Raw genomic sequence first — 21578 nt, forward strand, 5'->3', positions numbered from 1 at the left:
TGTGTATTGCATTATCGGGTTAACCTACAGTTAGATTTTATACATAGGTTTCAGAGCGAGATTTGTACAGAATTTGAAGAATTTCTACATGGTATTAGAGCCAAGGATATCAGAGCAATGAACAATATACTGAGAAGAGAATTCGAAGTTTGAAGTTTGGGGTTGCAGGTGAAAATGGAATTCTTATCATACTTCAAGGTTGGCCAATGGCGTTCTATGGCTTGAGACTCGAGTATGCCTTGGAAGGTAGCTCGAATTACATAGCATGAAAAGATAGAATGGAGTTTGTATTAGAAGACAATGGCTTGAAGGAATTCATTGATCAAGAAATCCAAAAGCTAGCTTCAACTAATGCACAAGAGTTGGCTGAATGGAAGAAGTGTGTGGCGAAGGTGAGACGGGTCATCCTTGAGGGAGTTCGAGACCATATTGTCTCAAGTCTCCATGGTAAGGATACTCCATATTCAATGTGGAAGACATTGAAGGACCTATACTAGAACAGTAGCGACTAGAGGAAATTGGCGCTCAAGGATAAGCTTTGCATCATGGGGCTTTGAAGATAATGCAACAGATATCTACATGACTTCCGAAAGGTAAACTTGAGCAAGTTGACACATGCAAAGGTTGTACCTTGGGAAAGTGCACCAAGTCTTCCTTTCATGATCGAGACAATCAAGTAAAGGCTACCTTAGAGAGAGTTCATACTGATTTGTGTGGACCATTCTCGATGGCATCCACACCGAAGAAAATGTATTATGTGATTTTCATTGATGGTTATTCTCGTAAATGCTAGATTTATTTCATGCAGAAGAAGGACCAACCTTCTCAAATTTTTGTGAGTTCAAAGCTTTGGTCGAGAAAGAGTCAGGACTTATATGCAACGGAAGGAATTAAAAGAGAGTTAACGACACCTCATAACCCACAGCATAATCAGGTGACCGAGAGGAAGAAAAAAACTATTGTAGGGGCAGCATGGGAGATGCTGCATGACCAAGGCCTACCACTACAATTGTGGGATGAGGCATGCAACACATCGGTCTATTTGCATAATAGAATCCCACATCGCATACTTGGGATGAAGACACCAGAGGAAGCTTTCTCCGGTAAGAGACTAGATGTGAGTCACTTCAGGATATTTGGCTCATTGGTATATTTCCATGTGACAAAGGATGCACAAAAGAAGCTTGATCTGACAACAGAGTTGGGGATAGTTGTGAGGTACACTAATACACCTTAGAACTATCGAGTGTTCTTACCTACCAGTCGGAGGACAGTGGTTCGTAAAGATCTAAAGTTTGATGAGCAGAAGGCCATGCGAGTTTGCCTTGAGAGGGAGCTCCAACTACAGGCTGTGGAGGAACTGTTGGTTCCTAAGGAGGAGGAGCCTCAAACTGATGTGGAGCAGCCGCATGCAAAGGTTCCAGGAGTGGAGATATCCACTCAAGAAGAGTCTTCCAGAGATGGATGGAAGCGCACAAGAGAGGCTGATAGATTGTTGGAGGATGCGAGAGAGAATGTGGGAGCACCATTTTCTTAGCACAGATAGAGGAGGTCACCTGAGAAGTACACTGGATACATGGCCCTTGTTGGGGAATGTGTTGAGACCGAGCCATCTTCCTTTGAGGAAGCAGTGCAACAACTGATTTGGGTTGATGCTATGGTGGAGAAGTATGACTCTATGGTTCGTAACAGTGTTTGGGACGTGGTTCTGAGACCAAAGAATTGTGAATTTCCGTTGGCTTTACAAGGTAAAGCAAGATGTTGATGATGGGAGGATCATGTTGTTGCAATATATTTCAACAGAGGAGAAAGACGATGACATTTTGACAAAGGCATTGTCAAAGTGTAAATTCGAGTTCCATAGAGACAGGATCAGGGTGGCAGATAATCCCTTTCTTGTTGAGAGGGAGTGTTGAAATGTGGCAATAAGAATATTCCAATTTAATTTGTCCTTGAATTAAATTGTGAATTAAAATCGAATTTAGTCTTAACAGCTACTTGGAAATAATTAATTAAGTTATTTTGTCTTAATTAGTTGGAGAAATTCAAGTTAGAAGTCTTTCTGAAGTCATGTAAGAGTTATCCCTTAAATTAAGGAGATAAGATTGAGTTATATTTGAGTTGTAAGTAGTTAACTTAGTTTATTAAGTTAAGTCCGGTTAAATTATTTCCAAACTGTTTGAGGAACTAATAGAGAGTTAACAGTCAGTTGATGCATGCATGCACTCAACTAGTGTACTCCAGTTAACTGAAGATTCCCTCATCAGAAACTCATGCATATCTATTCTGTGAAAAACCCAGTTAAGCTAAATGTTAGGGAAAATGTACTATCAGTTGCATGTGTTTTCCTATAAGGAAAACTCATGCATGCAGAAGGAATAATTCTTTGAGGATTGTGCAGTTTTGACAGTGTGTGAGATCGGGAGATCATCCCAGAGGAAGTGCACAAGGAAATAGGAGCTTGGAGGGTAGAGAGGAAGGCTTGTGAGAAGCCAAGATTGCCTATGAACACTACAACAAAACCAGCGATTTACGCCAGATTTAGCGCCAGATTTTAGTGCATTTTTTTTGTAATTGTGATGAGCAACCTGGCGCTAAATCTGGCTCTATTGTACAATTTTTAAAGCGTCCTTTTTTGCACCTGATTTTGCATCCTTTTTCATGCTATATTTTGCATCATTTTTTACACCAAACTATGCATCATTTTTTGCGTCAAATTTTGAACCAAAATTTGCATCTTATTTTATGACAGGTTTTGCTTCTAGTTTTGTGTCATTTTTTGCATCTATTTTTCATTCTCTTTTGCTTCCTATTTTGTGTCATTCTTTGCTTCCATTTTTGCACCATCATTTGCATCAAGTTTACACTGTATTTTGAATCCAATTTAACGTCTTTTTATGCATCCATTTTGTGTCAGTTTTTGCATCTAGTCTTACGCCAGGTTTTGTATCTAGTCTTACACTAGTTTTTGCTTCTATTTTTCCACCAGCGTTGGTGCCTATCTTTGCACCATGTGTTGAATTTGATTTAGCACCAAATTTTGCATCCATTTTTGTGCCCATTTTTGCATCTTTTTTTGGACCATTTTTTACATCCACATTTATGTTTGATTTGTCTCCATTTTTCCCATCTCATTTTGCACCATATTTTGCGTCATTTGTTTCATCCAATTTTGCATCATTTTTAACACCATCTCTTGCATCTAATGTTACATCATTTTGAGCATCCAAATTTGCATTTATATTTGCATCTTATGTTGAGTCATGTGTTGTGTCCACCTTTGCATCTTATTTTGTGTCTAATGGTACATTCAATTTAGAGCCATTTTTTACGTCTGATTTTGTATTTGTTTTTGCACCAAGTTTTGCATCCAATTTTAAGCTATTTTATGCCCCTTTTTGCACCATTTTTTTGTGTCTACTTGTGTCCAATGTTGCACCATTATTTACACCGACTTTTTCATCCAATTTTGCATTTTTTTGGTGTCTAGTTTTACATCGTTTTCACCAGCCAAATTTGCATCTTTTTTTGCCTCATTTTGTGTCCACATTTGCATATAATTTTGTGTCTGAGTTCGAGCCTAAATTTGTATGTGATTAGGAATCATTTTTTACATCCAATATGGCATCTTTGGTTTCACCTTTTTTCAGCCCCATTTTGCATCTTGTTTTATGTCTTTTCTTACATCTTTTTTCTTTTTCTTTTTTTGCACCCAAGTTTGCATCCCAAATTTACACCATTATTTGCATCATCATTTGGCATATTAATTTGTAACGTTTTTTGCTTCTTTTTAACGCTCAACTTTGCATCTTATTTTACATCTAGTTGTTGTCTTTTTTTTGCATCTAATTTGGTGCCCATTTATGTGTCCTTGTTTTTGCCCAATTTGATATCCTTTTGTATGCCATGTTTTGTTCCCTTCTTTGTGTCAACTATTGCACAATTTTTCACTTCTAATTTAAAACACTTTGTATGTCAATTGTCTGCATTTTGTATTAATTCCTAGTTTAACATCCAATTTTACTTTCAATTTTGCATCCATGGTTACATCCGCATTTGACTTCTTATATAGAGTATATTTTTCTTTACATATATGACCCCCTTTATAGATTCATAGTGAAATATATGATAGTTTCTAAATATCATTAAAGCAGATATCACAATTCAAAATCATTTGTAAAGAAATTTAAGAGAAATTGACAACATCCATCCAAAAAAATAACAATGTGTCATTAACAACTTTCAAAACATGTATAAAATAGCAACATAATACTAATAAAATCAGTATTATTTTTAATCAAAACAAGTAAAATTCAAATATGATTAAAAAATCAAAATATTTCATGAATATCGTTATTCTACGATAAATTAACAACATACATAAATCAAACTCATCGTATGATTACAAAATCAAAATGTCTCATTGATATAGGGTAAATTCACAACACCCATATAAACATAACAATGTCATTCTACACAATAATTTCTTCATAAAAAACAATGCATGTGCATGCCTAGCGACCACCACCAAGATCATCCTCATGATCATCTTGACCATCCTCATTACTCTGATCCACATCATCACCAACACCGCAACTATTATCATCATCTCCTCCTTCACCACCATCATCCTCATCCTCATCCTCATCATCTCCTGATATATGTTGAACATAATTTGGATTATCGTCTTGGCAATCATTACCTATAGCATTCTGACAAAAAAAATCAATATTACATGTTAGTATTAATTACATAACACAACGCATGTTTTTGTTATACAATGTTAACCATAAAATGAAGTAAGATATAATATCTAATAGTACTAAAAAATAAAATGAAAATATGGTTTAAAATTATATTGGAAATCCAACTAAGATTACATACCATGGAGTCCATCCAAACAACAAATTCAACCCATCTCTTTTCCTGCAGCACCTCCTTTTCCAAATTATTTGGAGGTCTTCCATATTTTAGTTCCTATCAATCAGTAAATAGGGAGAAATTAGATAACAATGACTTTCTTCTAGTACAAAATTTATTAAAAAAATATCAAATGTTTAATATACTTACAAAGGTTGTTATCAGTGCTTTTAAACCTTTCTGGCCACTACGATGAGTGACTTTTGTCTTGGTTAACCTCGCCTTGGATGCCTTGTCCTTAAACATAAACCAATTCAATTTATTTTCACACAAATACATGTTTAAGATACTTATAAGTATTAATACATTCTAAATAATGTTTAATGAAAAATTCAATACCTGAATGCTCTCATTGCCGACTTTTCTTTGTGTCTTCTAGAAGAGATTCATTCATACTTAAACAAGGGGATATATTGTAACTTTTTCTAAGTTCTGAATTTTTGGATCGAATACTAGAGTCCAGGCCAAATAAGGTGCTTAAACAGGTTGATATATTATATCCCGACGTAACCTCATGGATCCTCAATGGAGTATCCAGTTGGGAAGGTTCCTACTTGCTCACCACAATCTGTATATTTTCTCCAACTTCGAAATTTTGGTTCTCTCCAGCTTCCTGGCCATTGTTTCCCTCAATTTTGGCAGGGTCAATGAATCCCTCATGTTTTCTGTTGCTGTCCATATCAAACAATTTTTCTCTAATTGGACCTGCAGCAGTTATGCCATCAACAATAAAAATGCTTTCCTGGCATGCTCCCTTCATGGATTTGACTAAAGATCAGTAGCAGGAGTTACAGGTGGTCCAGGTTCAGGAGTAGATGGGTGGGGTTCATGAAAGCAGTAAAAGGAGCTAAAGAGGGATCTCCTAGTGTCCAAACAGGACTACCTGCTTAAAGACTGGGATCTGCTAATGACAGATTGCTCACCCGGGGTTTCAGGATCAGCATGAAAATATTGAAACCATATTCCACAGAAGTGAGATCTTGAAACCATCCAGCATTCTCTCCCAAGTTCCCAGCATCTGGGAGATGAAGGTTGGTATTTCAAGTCCTTCACTTTCATACCTTCGATGAGTGGATTATCCAGAACGAGGTTTTGAGAAAGGCAGGCAAAAAAGAAAATCAGAGTGTTTTTTGTATTCGGTAGCATCTGAAGTTCTGGTCTCCAACAAGCTAATCACTCCCACTAGAAAGCCATAATGAAATTTCCATATGTGAAATTTCTATAAAGACTCTGAGCCTTTTGTTTTGAAATCCTGTAATATGTATACCGACTGAATGTAAATGTTTGTTCACTAATAGGAAAACAAGGTTACTATCTATTAACATATTTCTTAATAGTGAAGAATTGCATTGAACTTCTTTGTGCTATACATATGAATTCTCAGATACTATAAAATATCCGCTGAAAACTAGAACACCTCTAGTTATACTTCAGTTTATATATCAACTGCAGCACAGGCAAACAACCTTATGTCAGACAACAACATCAAATAATTCTGTAGCCATTGACTACAAGATTTGACCACTTTTGACTACAAAACTAACTAGGGCCATCTGGGTGACAACAGATAAAAGAAAGCAGAGAAAATTTGTGTTATGTATATGTTATCTCTTATGCATACAATATTATTATGCGCCTATGGAAAGATGGAACCTCTGCATTTCTTTGGATTTAGGCTATATCATTTTCCTTGAATTAACTAGGTGATTTTTTTTTTATTTTCTCATGTAGTAGGTGCTCCAAGGACATAAGGACTCAGTGTATTCTCTTGCATCTTATTGTCTCAATAGGATTCCGAGCTTGGCCACACTTGTGTATTTTTATTTTCAATAAATTGAAATTGGGATTCTCACTCTGAAAAGATACGAGGGAAAAATATAAACAATACTTGAAAATTGATAGATAAGATCGTTGTTTATCATATGGTAGTATTTAATGATAAAAGTCTGTGCTACAAAAAAACATTGCTTTGCATGAACGAAAACAATGGCTACATAAGATTTTCCTAGATGATATCCTTTATCCCATTTGCACAGTCAGGTTTCTGTCAAGGTCTGCACCTGACACTTTCTCTCAGAGCTTAGCAGCACCAATGAGGATACTCTTCATACAGTTAATTAAAGTTTGCATTTGTTTTCTGGAATGCAAAGATGCAGGATATACACATGCACAATCCAAAGCTCCATTTCTGACTGTATCAAAAACTGCAAGAGAAGGTCCTACTCCATGAACAGAAGAGCATCCCATATAATCCTCTAAACCTATTGCCCTTTTCAATTCATCCATTTCGTCCACCATGGGACCTTCAAATACAACAATAAGTGAAGTGCGAAGTGAAGATGATGGAGTTAAATAAGGATGTTGAATTGCTTGGCACATAAGGAAGTTGACATCACTCATGTCTGTGAAATGTTTTCGATTCCTCATAGATGTATCAAGTGCATTTGAGCATTGTCTGGCCAACTCCCAAAAGTCCCCTGTTTCATTGATATGATGGGTATTCATAATAGCAGAATGGTAGAAACCTTCGTGCCCACAAGAAACCAAAATAAGGGTCAAGGGAAGCAATACAAATATTCACACAACTGATCAGAAGAAAATTAATAAAAAAATAAAGGGTATACAAATTGAGATATACTAATACTGTTTGTAGCTGATAGAACCACACACAATTGCTTTCTTACTGAATACAAGTGTATCTGTACAACATATATACCATGAACAACATGACTGCTCACACTAGAAAAACCCAGTTCATAGAGTGCAAGAAATCATGCCATAAATAAATTAAACCTACAGAAACCGATAACTGTAAATAAATACAAAAACATACTGTGAAAACTAGACAAAACTTTGAAGCAGCAGTGGTAATTCAAAATAAAATAAAGCAATGTGCAAAATATGGAATTGGCAAAACCTTACCAACACTATGATCAGATAGGCTGCTGCCAGCGAGGCTTCTACAGTCAACCAGAGTTATGACAGAGTAATGCTCCCAGCGATTGCCAAGCTCCTTGAGAACGGAAGTGGCTTTAAGCCCAGCTGCTGTTAAAGCTCCACACATTGTTGTTCTTTCTGTCTTGCAAACCTGTGATGGCAATCCATCAACATCAAAATTGATACTCATGAAATCATAGAACTTATAGTTCATTAATTTATAATGATATAATGTAGAGAACAAAACCTAGTGTGCATTTACTGGCATTAACAATGCACAAATGTAAGACCTCATGGACTATAAACTCTTTGTGGACAATAAACTCTATTAACATGGAAGATAATAGACTTTATGGCCTAGCTATCACTAGGCTATAGACCTTATGGAATTCCTATCCACAGTTACAGAACAATTCCTATCCTCTTCATTGACCTAGATACTAGGAAATAAACCTTATGGACTTCATATCCGCATAACATAATTCCTATCCTCCCCATATGACTTCTCTGACACTACTAAATCAAACAGTACACAGTATTGGATATTGACTTGCAGCAATGCTACAAAACTATCTATAAATCTATCAGTACAGATTATCAACTTACATTCTCAAGCTGAGTTGTCCTCTCTGAGCATAAGCACAGACGAACGATTTGCGAATGGCGAGGAGAATTAGGATCTTCAAATGGCAAATTGGCATGCCTCCTGGACCCCAAAGAATATCCCAATAAGTCAACCCCATGAGCCCAGAAGGGCTTGTTGGCCTGGCCTCTGGGAATTGCATCCTCTATAGCCATAAAATTTAGGTTTTCTTCATGATATCCATTCTTCTCTGTCTGAGAATTGGTTTCATATAAAGATCTATAAAGATCTTAGAAATTTCTATAAAGATCTTAGAGGCTAGATCAGTGTGAAAGAGGGAGAGAGCCAACAAGTACCATGGATAGTGAGTAGGTTTCATATCTATAGTCTCTTTATTACATGATGGTATAACATTACTAATCAGTGAGGCACATAGACCAGTGTACATGTTTCCACCAAGAAAGCTCATAACACAAAGACTAATCGCCCGGTTGGATTCTTCCCTGCACCTGCTTTGGCTGGATCGAATCCCTATATCGGGAGTAGTGCCAGCGGGGAGGTGGGCCGGCATCTAGCTAGTCCAAATCATCCATCCAGGCACATCAATCTCAATTTTATGTTTGAAGTGACAGGCAGGCCCCTGACTTATAAAGGGTTCATTCATGCGCTCGTTCTCGCTTATTGATCGGATTACCTTATGGATGCTCGACACCTTGATGAGGTCTGACCTAGATCGGATGCCCAGCTATATCGGATGGGCGGCGAGATGAGGGATGTTTCTGCTCAAGCATTGATTGAATAAGCCAGTTTTTTCCCACAGGATTCCAATCGGGGCCAACAGGATAGATAGATTGGGCTGATTCCATCCATAGGTTCAGATTAGTGCGTCGCCCTACTTACTATTATTAGGCGACCCCTATTCTTATTTGAGCTCTTCCAACCTTTTCACAATGGCAAGCAATTACTGAATCCACAATGGCTGGCAAGAGCGCCCCCAGCTTATTCCTATAGCTATGGCCAGATCTTCCAATCACCTGGGAAAGCTGAACAAAAGAAAGTGAGGGGCCCTACCGCTCCAGGAGCAATCAGCCAGCACACCGGTGCTCCACCTACTGGCCAAATTAGATATAAAAGGAGGACGTTAATACCAGTTCCCCATTCATCCCAGAATTCAAATCTTTTGACCGGGAATAAGAATCTCGCTTGACCAATCTTGCACATAAAGACTCGTTACGTAACGTATCCTCTCTCTTGTGACCGAAAGGAGCTAAGGAACCAGTCACTAAGATGGGTGGGGTTCATGAAAGCAGTAAAAGGTGCTAAAGAGGGATCTCCTAGTGTCCAAACAGGACTAACTGCTTAAAGACTGGGATCTGCTAATGACAGATTGCTCACCCGGGGTCTCAGGATCAGCATGAAAATATTGAAACCATATTCCACAGAAGTGAGATCTTGAAACCATCCAGCATTCTCTCCCAAGTTCCCAGCATCTAGGAGATGAAGGTTGGTATTTCAAGTCCTTCACTTTCATACCTCCGATGAGTGGATTATCCAGAACGAGGTTTCGAGAAAGGCAGGCAAAAAATCAAATTAGAGTGTTTTCTGTATTCGGTAGCATCTGAAGTTCTGGTCTCCAACAAGCTAATCACTCCCACTAGAAAGCCATAATGAAATTTCCATATGTGATCTGTATGTTTCTACACTCAACATCTGCATTGCACTCCTTATAAACCATCTCCTAAAACCACTGTATCAATGCATACTAAGCTCACCAGAAATCTTTCTAATAATGACCATAGCTCCTATAGGGATGGTATCGCCATAATGCATGCCACAGCAGTAACACACTAAAGCCTACTAAAAGAGAAAGCTTGGATTTTGGTGTGACTCCCTAGCATATGTGTTATACAATAATCCACCTCTAGCCCTCTAAGTAGCTCTATAATGTATCTCTCCTCGCATCAATGCCAAAATATGTCGCAGAGAAGCAATGTAGGTTGATGCCATTCATTCAAACCGACTTTGTTGTAGAGGAACATGTCAGTCAACCTGTGTGTTAATGTTATACATATTGCAGAGGAACAAAGTCTTATACATCATGAGCCATATGAACTGTGTAGAGCCAAGAGCCATCGGTAATAGAATTGGAAGTAACAACATACCAAGCAGCTCTGCTACTGCTGTTCAATGAAGCTACGAAGATGAGCTGTGTAGAAATTAAATTAAATCTCTGAGATATTTTCTGGAAGAGAATCATCAATACCTAAACAAAATAATGCATCATTACTCTCCATAAGATTTGGCTTATCTAATGGATCACTAAAGTCCAGTACCAAACAAAGAATTCAAGCAAGAAGACATATCAAGGCCTTCTGTAAGCATAGGCATCTTCAATGGAGCACCCATGTTAGAAGGTTCCTGGTTGCTAGCCACTGTGTCTACTTTCACAAGTTGTATATTTTCTCCAACTTTGAATTCTTGTGTCTCTTCAACTCCATTCTGTACAGATTGTTCTTCCTGGTCATCCTTACTACCATACTTGAAACAAGTCATTCATACTACTGAAATGGAGCAGCCCCGCTGCTAGATAAAGCTCAAACTTGATGAAGATCTTCTTACTGTTATTCAAAACTTTTTGCAGGGTTATGATTTGAAACCCTGCTTCGACTGAAACCCCAAGTGTAGAAGATAGTTTTGATTTTGAAATGCTAATAGTACAGACAGTGGATGTCAACAATATCACTGACTGCCAAAACAATCTGCCCATGCATACACTCTTCCTTGATTATGATATTGAAGATAGGCAAAGGAGGTAATACCAATGAGATAGATCAATGCTTCAGAGACTGAAGATCGGTGGATACTCCTGGACTTGTTATGGAGATTGAAGACACAGTAAAAGTCTGACATTCCTTAGAAGTGAAGTCAGATGATCTTTGGTATCATCGATATTTGTTCCTTTCACTTCTTCATAGGCACCTTACTAGCTAGTGCCAGTGAGAAGTATCAGTGAGTTCTGAGGGAGCAACATATATTTTCTTACTATTCCAACTATATGCCCTAGACTTGAATCTAAACAGCGAATTGTCAACAATGGTGTCTTGTCACTTAAAAAAAAAACTCAACAGTGCCTTGTGTATCTTAAATTCAACAAGTTTATTTATGTTGATCTCTGTAAGATTACAGTCTTCATCAAGAGTTCTTTCCATGGTCATATAAGATGATGCCATTTGATGCTATTGGTTAGATTACATATAAACATCGAATTCTCAACAATGGTGTCTTATCACTTAAAAAATACTCAACGGTGCCTTATGGATCTTAAACTCAGCATGTTTATTTATGCTGGTCTCTGTAAGATTACAGTCTTCATTAGGAGTTATTTCCATGGTCATATAGGATGACGCCATTTGATGTTATTGGTTAGATTACATATATATGGAGTATCGATTCCATATTAACTATGCATCAGTGCCAAAATATGTCGCAGAGAAGCAATGTAGATTGATGCCATTCATTCAAACTGACTTTGTTGTATAAGAATGTGCCAGTCGACCTATGTGTTAATGTTATACATAATGCAGAGGAACAAAGTCTTATACATCGTGAGCCATATGAACTGTGTAGAGCCAAGAGCCATCGGTAATAGAATTGGCAGTAACAACATACCAAGCAGCTCTGCTACTGCTGTTCAATGAAGCTACGAAGATGAGCTGTGTAGAAATTAAATCTCAACTAAATTTGGAAGATGAAGATCTTATTCAACTTCTATATTTAGTTTCATGTGGCAAGATCGAGATTCTTCTAAAGGAACCTAGCACTGCAACAATATCTACAAGTGATAATTTTGAATTCAATCCTCCCTTTTCGCACAAGTTGAAAAATATTAAGATTCCACTTACAGATATGAATGCAAATGAGAGGAATAGAGTGATTGAAAATGTAAAAGAAGACAGACATTTCTGAATAGATTCAACAATAGTTCTCATCATGAAGGCTAGAAAAATCTTACCTCAGCAACAACTATTGAGTGAGTGTGTTGAACAGTTCCAAAGCACATTCAAGCCCGAACTTAAAGCAATAAAATCCAGAATTCAGGACTTGATCTCAAAGGAGTACTTGGAACGTGACAATGAAAACAGTAATTTATTGAGATATATAGCCTAATATCGCTGATTGAGATGCAAGTCGAAAACAAATCTGTAATGCAACATATGGTTAATTTTGTTTTATTTTAGAGAAATAAAACATATCACAGATTGGATTTTCCATGTGAGTTCGACTGACTAACATAGAAATACTGTGTTTTGCAATAGAGGATGAAGAAGTTTTCCAGGTCAGCTAATCAGTCACCCAGTTCTACCTTAAAGAGGAGGGACTTAGATAATGCACGGTTTTTGTGCCACAACTCATCAGAGGAGAGAACACTGCTCGACTCATGCTACTGTTCCTTAAATTTTGTTTTATGTTTCAGACAGGGAGTTCCATCCCTTCGTCTACAAGGAAATAACATAAAGTGGCGATGGATCGATATAGAAGTTAAAATTATTTGGATCTAAAGGAGTGGTGGTTTTATCCACTACTCCAGCTAGTGCCTAAAAAATATAAAATTTGGGTTTGGTGGTTGTGAATTCCATTGTCACTGAAGGTAGGTATAGCCTAATTTTGGTGTCCACCAGAAACCTATCAATTACTTTGGCTATACCCTCTTTACCCTTCCTTTCATTACACCAATCTTACAAATAGCATGCACTTTCAGAACCTAGTCAAAGAGCCCCCAACTCCAATGGTTTTTCAGACTGGTTATGATTTGAAATCCTGCTTCGTCTGAAACCCCAAGTGTAGAAGATAGTTTTGATTTTGAAATGCTAATAGTATTGACAGTGGATGTCAACAATATCACTGACTGCCAGAACAATCTGCCCATGCATATGCTCTTCCTTGATTATGATATTGAAGATAGGCAAAGGAAATTATACCAATGAGATAGATCAATGCTTCAGAGAATGAAGATCGGTGGATACTCCTGGACTTATTATGGAGATTGAAGACACAACAAAAGTCTGACATTCCTTAGAAGTGAAGTCAGATGATCTTTGGTATCATAGAGATTTGTTCCTTTCACTTCTTGATAGTCACCTTACTAGCTAGTGCCAATGAGAAGTATCAGTGAGTTCTGAGGGAGCAACATATCTTTTCTTACTATGCCAACTATATGCCCTAGACTTGAATCTAAACAGCGAATTGTCAACAATGGTGTCTTGTAACTTAAAAAAAAAACTCAACAGTGCCTTGTGGATCTTAAATTCAACAAGTTTATTTATGCTGGTCTCTGTAAGATTACAGTCTTCATTAGGGGTTCTTTCCATAGTCATATAAGATGATGCCATTTGATGCTATTGGTTAGATTACATATAAACATCGAATTCTCAACAATGGTGTCTTGTCACTTAAAAAATACTCAACGGTGCCTTATGTATCTTAAACTCAACATGTTTATTTATGCTGGTCTCTGTAAGATTACAGTCTTCATTAGGAGTTATTTCCATGGTCATATAAGATGATGCCATTTTGACGCTATTGGTTAGATTACATATATATGGAGTATCGATTCCATATTAACTATGCATCAATGCCAAAATATGTCGCAGAGAAGCAATGCAGATTGATGCCATTCAGTCAAACTGACTTTGTTGTAGAGGAACGTGTCAGTCGACCTGTGTGTTAATGTTATACATAATGCAGAGGAACAAAGTCTTATACATCGTGAGCCATATGAACTGTGTAGAGCCAAGAGCCATCGGTAAAGATTTGGCAGTAACAACATGCCAAGCAGCTCTGCTATTGCTGTTCAATGAAGCTACGAAGATGAGCTGTGTAGAAATTAAATCTCAACTAAATTTGGAAGATGAAGATCTTATTATGAGGCCGAATTGACTGGGTTTGGCTGAGCTCATTTGGAGGAGATTTTTGTTGGTTTGACTAGCATTAACTTTCTGGTTACAACATCTTGTTAACTGTTGTTTGGCTGGACTGTTTTGACAGTGATTGTGCAAGTAATTTTGTATGATGTACTCTCTCTCTCTCTCTCTGTGCTGAACTTTTGAAGAATAATAAGAAAATTTGATCAAAGGGTTTTCCCCACATTGGGGTTTTTCTCTAGCATCCGCCAAATATTGTGCCCTCTTGTCTTGACTTGTCTTATTCTTATTGTTTATGTTCTATCTGCAAATACTCTCAATATTTATGTGATTGCTAATCTGGAAATTTATATTGGGCTAATAAGGAAAATTGACGTAAATTGCTCTAAAGCATAAGAACATACCATTGTTATCTAAAATTAACAATCATTCTATAATTAGCATGATTAAAATGTAGAAAAATGTTATGGAGTGTCCAAGTAGTGTAGAACAGAGAAGCAAGAAAAAATACCACAAGACAACCATAGGGTTGATAGAACCATGTTTAGGCACATTAGATATTGCTTGGTGACAGAGTCTTACACCTTTGAAAGGAATATTTGTTTCCCTACATTTCTATTGAACAAATACAAACCTGAATATGTTCTAAGGACTATCATGGAGGGAGTCGAGATGACCCACAGGACCCATAGCTGAATACACAAGGGGATTTCAATGCTGTAAATCTAGTTTATAGCATAGTAGCAAGATTTGGTCATATTGCTCTTTATTATATGGAAATTCGGCAACGATACAAAATTCAGTATGTTTTCACTGCAATGCAGATACAGAACAGTTCACTTACCTTATAATGTCTTTGATACCCATCAACATATAAGCCCCAAAAAAACAGAGCAAAAACCTCAAAAAAATAAAAATAACAGTAAGAAAACACTTAAAAATAAACTACATTGCAAAATTTTCAAAGAATAAATTGCTTTTTCTGGTTTTAGTGTGTTCTGAGGATGAAATTCTTCTAAAATATGGAACAAAACGCTTATTTTCATACTGAGAAATATAGATTTCCATATTGGAACCATGCTGCATTTCTTTATTAGGTATTTTCCATACTGAGTTGTATTTGAATACATATTCGGATTCAAATTTTGCTACTATGGTTTATAGCCATTCCTAGTTACACGTATGCTGAAATCAAGGAGGTCAAGGTAATCGGATAAATTGTCACAACAATTATGAACAAGAGGCAACCTTCCTTGAAATTCTTGAACCTCCAATAATTAGAAAAATTGTCACAACAATTATGAACAAGAGGCAACCTTCCTTAAAATTCTTGAACCCCCTACCCTTGCCTGGATTTGCTCACGGCGCCAATCAGTCCTCATGTACATGTACATAAAAATATTTATTATATAATTAACTATAAATTTGTTAACATTAAAAGGACAAATAGATCCTCTGTTCATGTAGAGATGCTCACTGACGACCATGTTGACAATGGCGATGACAGGAGAGAAACTGCCGTGATATCCAATCTTCAATATGCATATTTTAGATAATAAAGACTGACCTACTAAGTTAACCAAGTAGCCGTTATACAAAGTACACATAAATGAAGCTCAAAGCTAAGAGATTTTTTTTCTCACTTTCTTTGCTTCCCACACAAACTATTACTCGATTTCGATTTTTCTTATTAGATTCCAAAATTTAATGAAATTATCTGGCTGGGAGCATTGTTGCAGTGCATGGCTTTTATCCACTATCTCCACTACAAATTTTGAAATGACAACAAAAAATCCATTAAGACCGGAATCTCCCCACAACAGTGAAAGCAGAGTTCATTATTCAAGAACAAAGTAAAGCGAACCAAATAATCTAAGAGCAGGACATGCATGAGTCCTCAAGACCCAGATCCACTAGATTGATTGCATCATTTTTTCAGCTGGATGAAGCATCGATGACCCGGTAGATGCACCAGTCATGAGCAAAAATAACAGACGATCAGTGATTCAGAAGCACCCTTACCAAGCACAGTTGAGATCATCCAGATAATACACCAGGCCATCTAGGTATGCTATCTTACAAAAGCTATAATTCTCAGCTTATATCTTGTAGACACTAGACAGACACCCATCACCAGGGTTCTCCCTTCCACACGTAACCCGTCAAACTTTGCAGTCCGATGAGCTTCAATAAAGTTTGCCAGGATAGAATCCAGCCTGGTTTATGGCCCTGCATACCTCTCCTTTGACGCTTAGATAAATTAGGACTTATTTATTTTCTAGGCTTCTGCTATTAGTCTCGTCTTCATTGTATCAGGTTTATCTGTTATTATAACCCTTGAAAATCTGATAAGGAAATCCAAGTGATGCTTCTCCATATTTGTGAATGGCATTCTTCGTAAAACTGTTGACATAGACTAGTGCACCTAAATCTGGGGGATTTAAATTGGTTACCTACTAACACGTAACTAGAACCAGCCAGATGCTCATCTTCATTGTATTAGGTTTATCTGTTATTATAACCCTTGAAAATCTGATAAGGAAATCCAAGAGATGCTTCTCCATATTTGTGAATGGCATTCTTCGTAAAACTGTTGACATAGACTAGTGCACCTAAATCTGGGGGATTTAAACTGGTTACCTACTAACACGTAACCAGAACCAGCCAGATGCTCAACAACATTGGCTACAAACAATTGAGATAATCACCCCTTTGTTATTTTATCATTCGTCATTCTGTTAAATCTGAAATCTTATTTGTAGTCTCTCCTTTTCAGCGAATACCTTTAAGCACTCCAGCATCAATATATAGTTTTAGTCCCATTAACCTAATTCCTTTCATCATTTGTGGACATTTATATAATTTATTTCTTTATTCCGAAATTCTTCTTAAAATTATTATTTCCATTTCTTTATGAACCTTCTGCTGTCGAGCAATTGGTGTTATTTTGAGCAAAATAATTTGTAAACGAAGTTTCTTGGTTAGTGAAAAGCCCGCCAAAAGTACCTCTACGCCAAGTAGATCCCTGGAAAGTGTCTATCTCTCAATGTTAGTGACATCTCAACGCATTCACCCATTCGGGAGATTTCGTAGGCAGTCAGCGTCGTATGTAGAGCATCTAGCTCGGCGAGCCTCATAGTTTGTGAGGAAAAGTAAGCAGATCGCCGAGTATTTGCTTATTTCACTCCTTTCGGAAAACCTATAAATTTTTTAAAGTAACTGCTACTTACGAATCATAAGTTTTTTAAAATAAATTCTACTTAGTTTCAGAATTTTAGATTTTTAAGGGGTTTTACCGATCCAGAAATAGAGATTCAATAAATGGAAGAGAAGCTTACTGATGGTGACATCGCTGTCGGGGCTCTGGAGCATCTTGTCCATTCCCTGGGGGCCGAGTGAGGTGCGGAGGATTCTCGCAACGGACCTGGCGGCCGCAATGTTGGCCTTCTGAGCATCTAAGCCTCTGATTCGGGTCTTCTGCTCCTGCTCCTTTATTATGATAAATGGCCTCCCGTACTCATCAAATTCCAGCGCCATCCCTGCAAACAGTAACAGATTGCAGCACAGAGATTAAAACCTAAACATACAAGAGTGGCTGCTAAAAACACACTGGATTTTGAACCAGAAACTTGAAATGCGTGTACTCCTCTCTGTGTGGAAGACTGAATGTGCGGGTGGAAATCCATTGAAGTTAAAAATGGAACATACCTTGGCGCCGTCAATGGACTGAAGAACCGATCGTGGGGTTCGAGTGTCTGCTACTGGTGAAACCTAATTCGCAAATCTCTGCAATCTCATTTTCGCTCCCGCCCTGCGAAAAGCGAACAGATCCTCCTTCTTGTTCTAGAACGTAAACGAAGTTTGGGTTGGGAGGGGTTTTGTAAAGAAAAGTAAAGCTTTACCTTTTTCAAAAATGCTAATTTCATAGTGAAAAACAGTAAATACATTTTTTTATTTTCACATCACTAGTTAAGTAGCTATATAATGTTTTTGGTTCTTGGTTAGGTTGGAAAATATTTATAATAATATAATTTTATGGTTGTTGTTTAAGTTTATTAGGTGCTATTAAAACAATAAATACATTTTTTTTATTTTCACATCACTAAAGAAGTAATTATATAATGTTTTTGGTTATTGGTTAGGTTATAAAATATTTATAATAATAATAATATAATTTTATGGTTGTTGTTAAAGTTTATTAGGTGTATTTTTTTTTAATTTCAATTTAATAATTTTTAAATGGAAAAATATGATTTTAATTTGGTTGTATTGAAAATATTTATATGTTTTTACATATAAGGTGGGTGCAAACAAAGGAGAATATATAGTAAGTCTATTTAATAGTTAATAACAAGTGTTAATTTCTTAAAATTATATGATAAATTTGAAAGGAGTAGGGTATGTATCTTTTTTCGGGTGAAATATATTAAAATTATTGTGTGAATGGGGTTGTAAGACCCTATATTTTCATCCTGGGAAAATATAGTCCTCTCTTAGCCACTTGCATAGTTTAGATTGTCATAAGCAAAGTAGGTACATTGTCTTAAGATGTAAACATTTCATTTTAAGCAGTGTCATAATGTGGTTTCAGCGAAGCATTAAAAGATGGAATGAGCATGCACATTTGGGATGCTAGTGTTATATTCAGCGTGAGGCATGATTGCACGTCTAAGAAGACTCTAACAAGGGTTGCAGAGGAGAGGTTGGGGGATCGTAGTCTCACTTAGAAGTGTATACAAGCAAGTTAAGCCCTATGAGAAGTTGTGAAACAAAATTAAGGGATTTGACAAGTTGCACGAAGGCAACTTAGTAGTGGTACTAAGTGAGCAATCCTTGATTCAACTTGATACTCTCTCCTTGGCACTACCACTTTGTAAGATGGAGAAGAAATGTGAAATAGATGTGCAACCCACTAAAGAAGTTGGAGGTTGTTGTAATGTATATCGGTGGTTATGTCATGATGTGAAAGGAAGTGTTGGAACTTGGAAGGTGACCATTAGAGTAGATTTACCATGGAGTGCAAGGAGGTGCAAGGATCTGATAAGGAGGGAACTACACAAATCTAACAAGTAGGCCATATTGGGTTAGGATATTACTATTTTGGGACATCCAAAGTTGAAGGTGCATTTTATGGAGGTGCAGTCGAAGTGCTTGGGTGCGTGCCACAACGTAAGGGTATCTAGGACTTTTAGTGTGTGTTAGTGGTGTTAGTGCATTGTGTTTGATCAACACTAGCTAGAATGTGTTCCATGAAGGAAAAAATCCCACAAATTTGGGATGACTTAACCATTTGGCATTTAAGGTGTGTTATGTCCTAGTTTTGAGGAGACAATTAGAACCATCTTAGAGTGTGATGGGTTGTGCCATGGACTTAGGTCCACTTGTATGGGTTGAGGTGTAAAGGTACCGTGTGAGTTGAGGAAAATGATTACAATGCTTACCTATATAAAGTGTTTATGATATAAGATTAATAAGTTTTTGTTGGAGAATGGAAGAGGAGGATAAGAAAAGAGAGGCATTAAGGTTTGTTGTAAATCAATCAAAAGGAACGAACTTGTTAATCTTATTAGCAAGATTGTTCAGGTTGTCTCTTCAATAGGAGTGAATTTTGGCTAGGACTAGGGAGTTAAGCATTGATTGGGTACTCTGGAAATCCAAGACCTAACATATCCAAGCTAATCCATTAAATAGATTCATCTTGGGCAAGGGTTGTTAAGGCTAAGGTGCAAATATCCCCTCTGCTCAAACTATTTAACATGCAAAGTTGGATCTGATTCTTCAACTTGTCCTGATGATGAACCACACTGGTTGGTTCGAAACGCCTAAACAAATGATATATCTTGTGATTTACGCTGGAAAAATTTCTCGTAAACTACACATTAAGAAAGTTTGTGCACTCCTATATGGATAAACATGCTTATTATCTTTCATGAGTTTCATCAAATATTTAACATATTATTCATCAACTTTATTTAGATATTCATCATCTCCAATTAACAAATATACATTAAGCAAGTTCATGCACTCTTATATCGATAACATGCTTATTATTTTTCATGAGTTTCATTAAAGATTTAATATATTATTCATCAACTTTGGATTTGGCGAGGATGAATTCTAGTATATTACCAAGTGTGTTTTTTTCAATTGTAGTTCTTACTTTCATGATTAATTTGGTTGTAATTTTTACTTCCACGATTAATTTAGTCTAAGTTCTGTAGGTAGTCATTAATGATCTATTCAGTGCTATGTGGGGGTTTTACTTTTCAACAAATATGAAGTATCTATGTTACATTGGGACCTAGTGACCTTGTTGAAAAACCTTAGCAAACATCTTTGAAACCATTTAATAGCACTAGTTGAACTTGAGATATCTCAAAAACTAAAAGGAACAAATAAGGGTTGCTTTTCCAATCCACTCATAACCTAATCCACTTTGGTGTACTTATATTCTCAAAGTGAATCAAATACCAAGAATGATCTATGTCTGCTAAAACCTATAATCACATTGTTTCCCTAATAGCAACTAAAAACTTCTATACCAAGTTGTTGAACTTTTGCAACCAATTATAAACCTTCAACAAGAAGTAGTTTTCTAACGAGAATTATTGCCATATCTTCCTTGGTTTTACGAGGAAAAAGAAATAAAATTTCATTTGTTATCAAAGGTAAACCAAATTCATTATTTGCATACTTCCAAACCTAGGGTTTCGTATCCAAAGTAGATCCTAACCACATCAATGAAACAAACTTTGTTTTTATGTATCATCCAAACATTATGTACAATTACAGACTCACCTCTAATCCATTGTTTATAAAAATGTTGAATATTTTCATACATGATATACTGAACAGTTGGACAATGAAAATAGTTGTCATCGCTATTCTTCCATTTATATGCTTTTTGCAACTTATTTGAAAGAGCAATTTTGTCCCAACAATTAGACTTGTAGCATAAAGAACATGGTTAATACATATGATTAGACCAAAAACTAGTTACTACCAAAATTCAACCAAAAAAAATATTACTGCATAAAAATAGAATTAAAAACAAAAAATATAAAAACAAAAATTTCCCAAATTAAAAATAAATAAATGATAAACTTTTTTTTACCAAAATTTAGTGATTTTTTTGGTGCTAATACTAACATCACCATTACAACAAGATATTTTTCTAGTGCTAATACTGCCATTACAACAAGATATAAGAGGGATAT

The 21578-nt window shown here is 36.5% G+C and overlaps 1 protein-coding gene across 2 annotated transcripts; it reads right to left on the reverse strand.

The window, feature by feature from the left end:
• Positions 1 to 4364: 4364 nt before the first annotated feature.
• LOC149257310 (uncharacterized) lies at positions 4365 to 18206 on the reverse strand. 2 transcript variants are annotated; one of them, XM_089413952.1, is made up of 5 exons: positions 18070 to 18206; positions 17700 to 17900; positions 5071 to 5157; positions 4885 to 4977; positions 4365 to 4712 (listed from the first exon to the last, which is right to left on the reverse strand). In XM_089413952.1, exons 2-5 carry the CDS (start codon positions 17814 to 17816, stop codon positions 4515 to 4517), a joined length of 495 nt encoding a protein of 164 aa, XP_089270078.1. In that variant the 5' UTR covers positions 17817 to 17900; positions 18070 to 18206; the 3' UTR covers positions 4365 to 4514. The 2 variants fall into 2 exon arrangements, with proteins under 2 accessions (XP_089270078.1, XP_089270074.1); XM_089413948.1 differs by lacking the exons at positions 4365 to 4712; positions 4885 to 4977; positions 5071 to 5157 and adding exons at positions 5273 to 7445; positions 7843 to 8008.
• Positions 18207 to 21578: the final 3372 nt, after the last annotated feature.

This window comes from Pinus tabuliformis, chromosome 6 (genome assembly GCF_031772625.1).
Source record: "Pinus tabuliformis cultivar Carrire ecotype Pingquan chromosome 6, CPIR1, whole genome shotgun sequence".
Classification (NCBI taxonomy): domain Eukaryota; kingdom Viridiplantae; phylum Streptophyta; class Pinopsida; order Pinales; family Pinaceae; genus Pinus; species Pinus tabuliformis.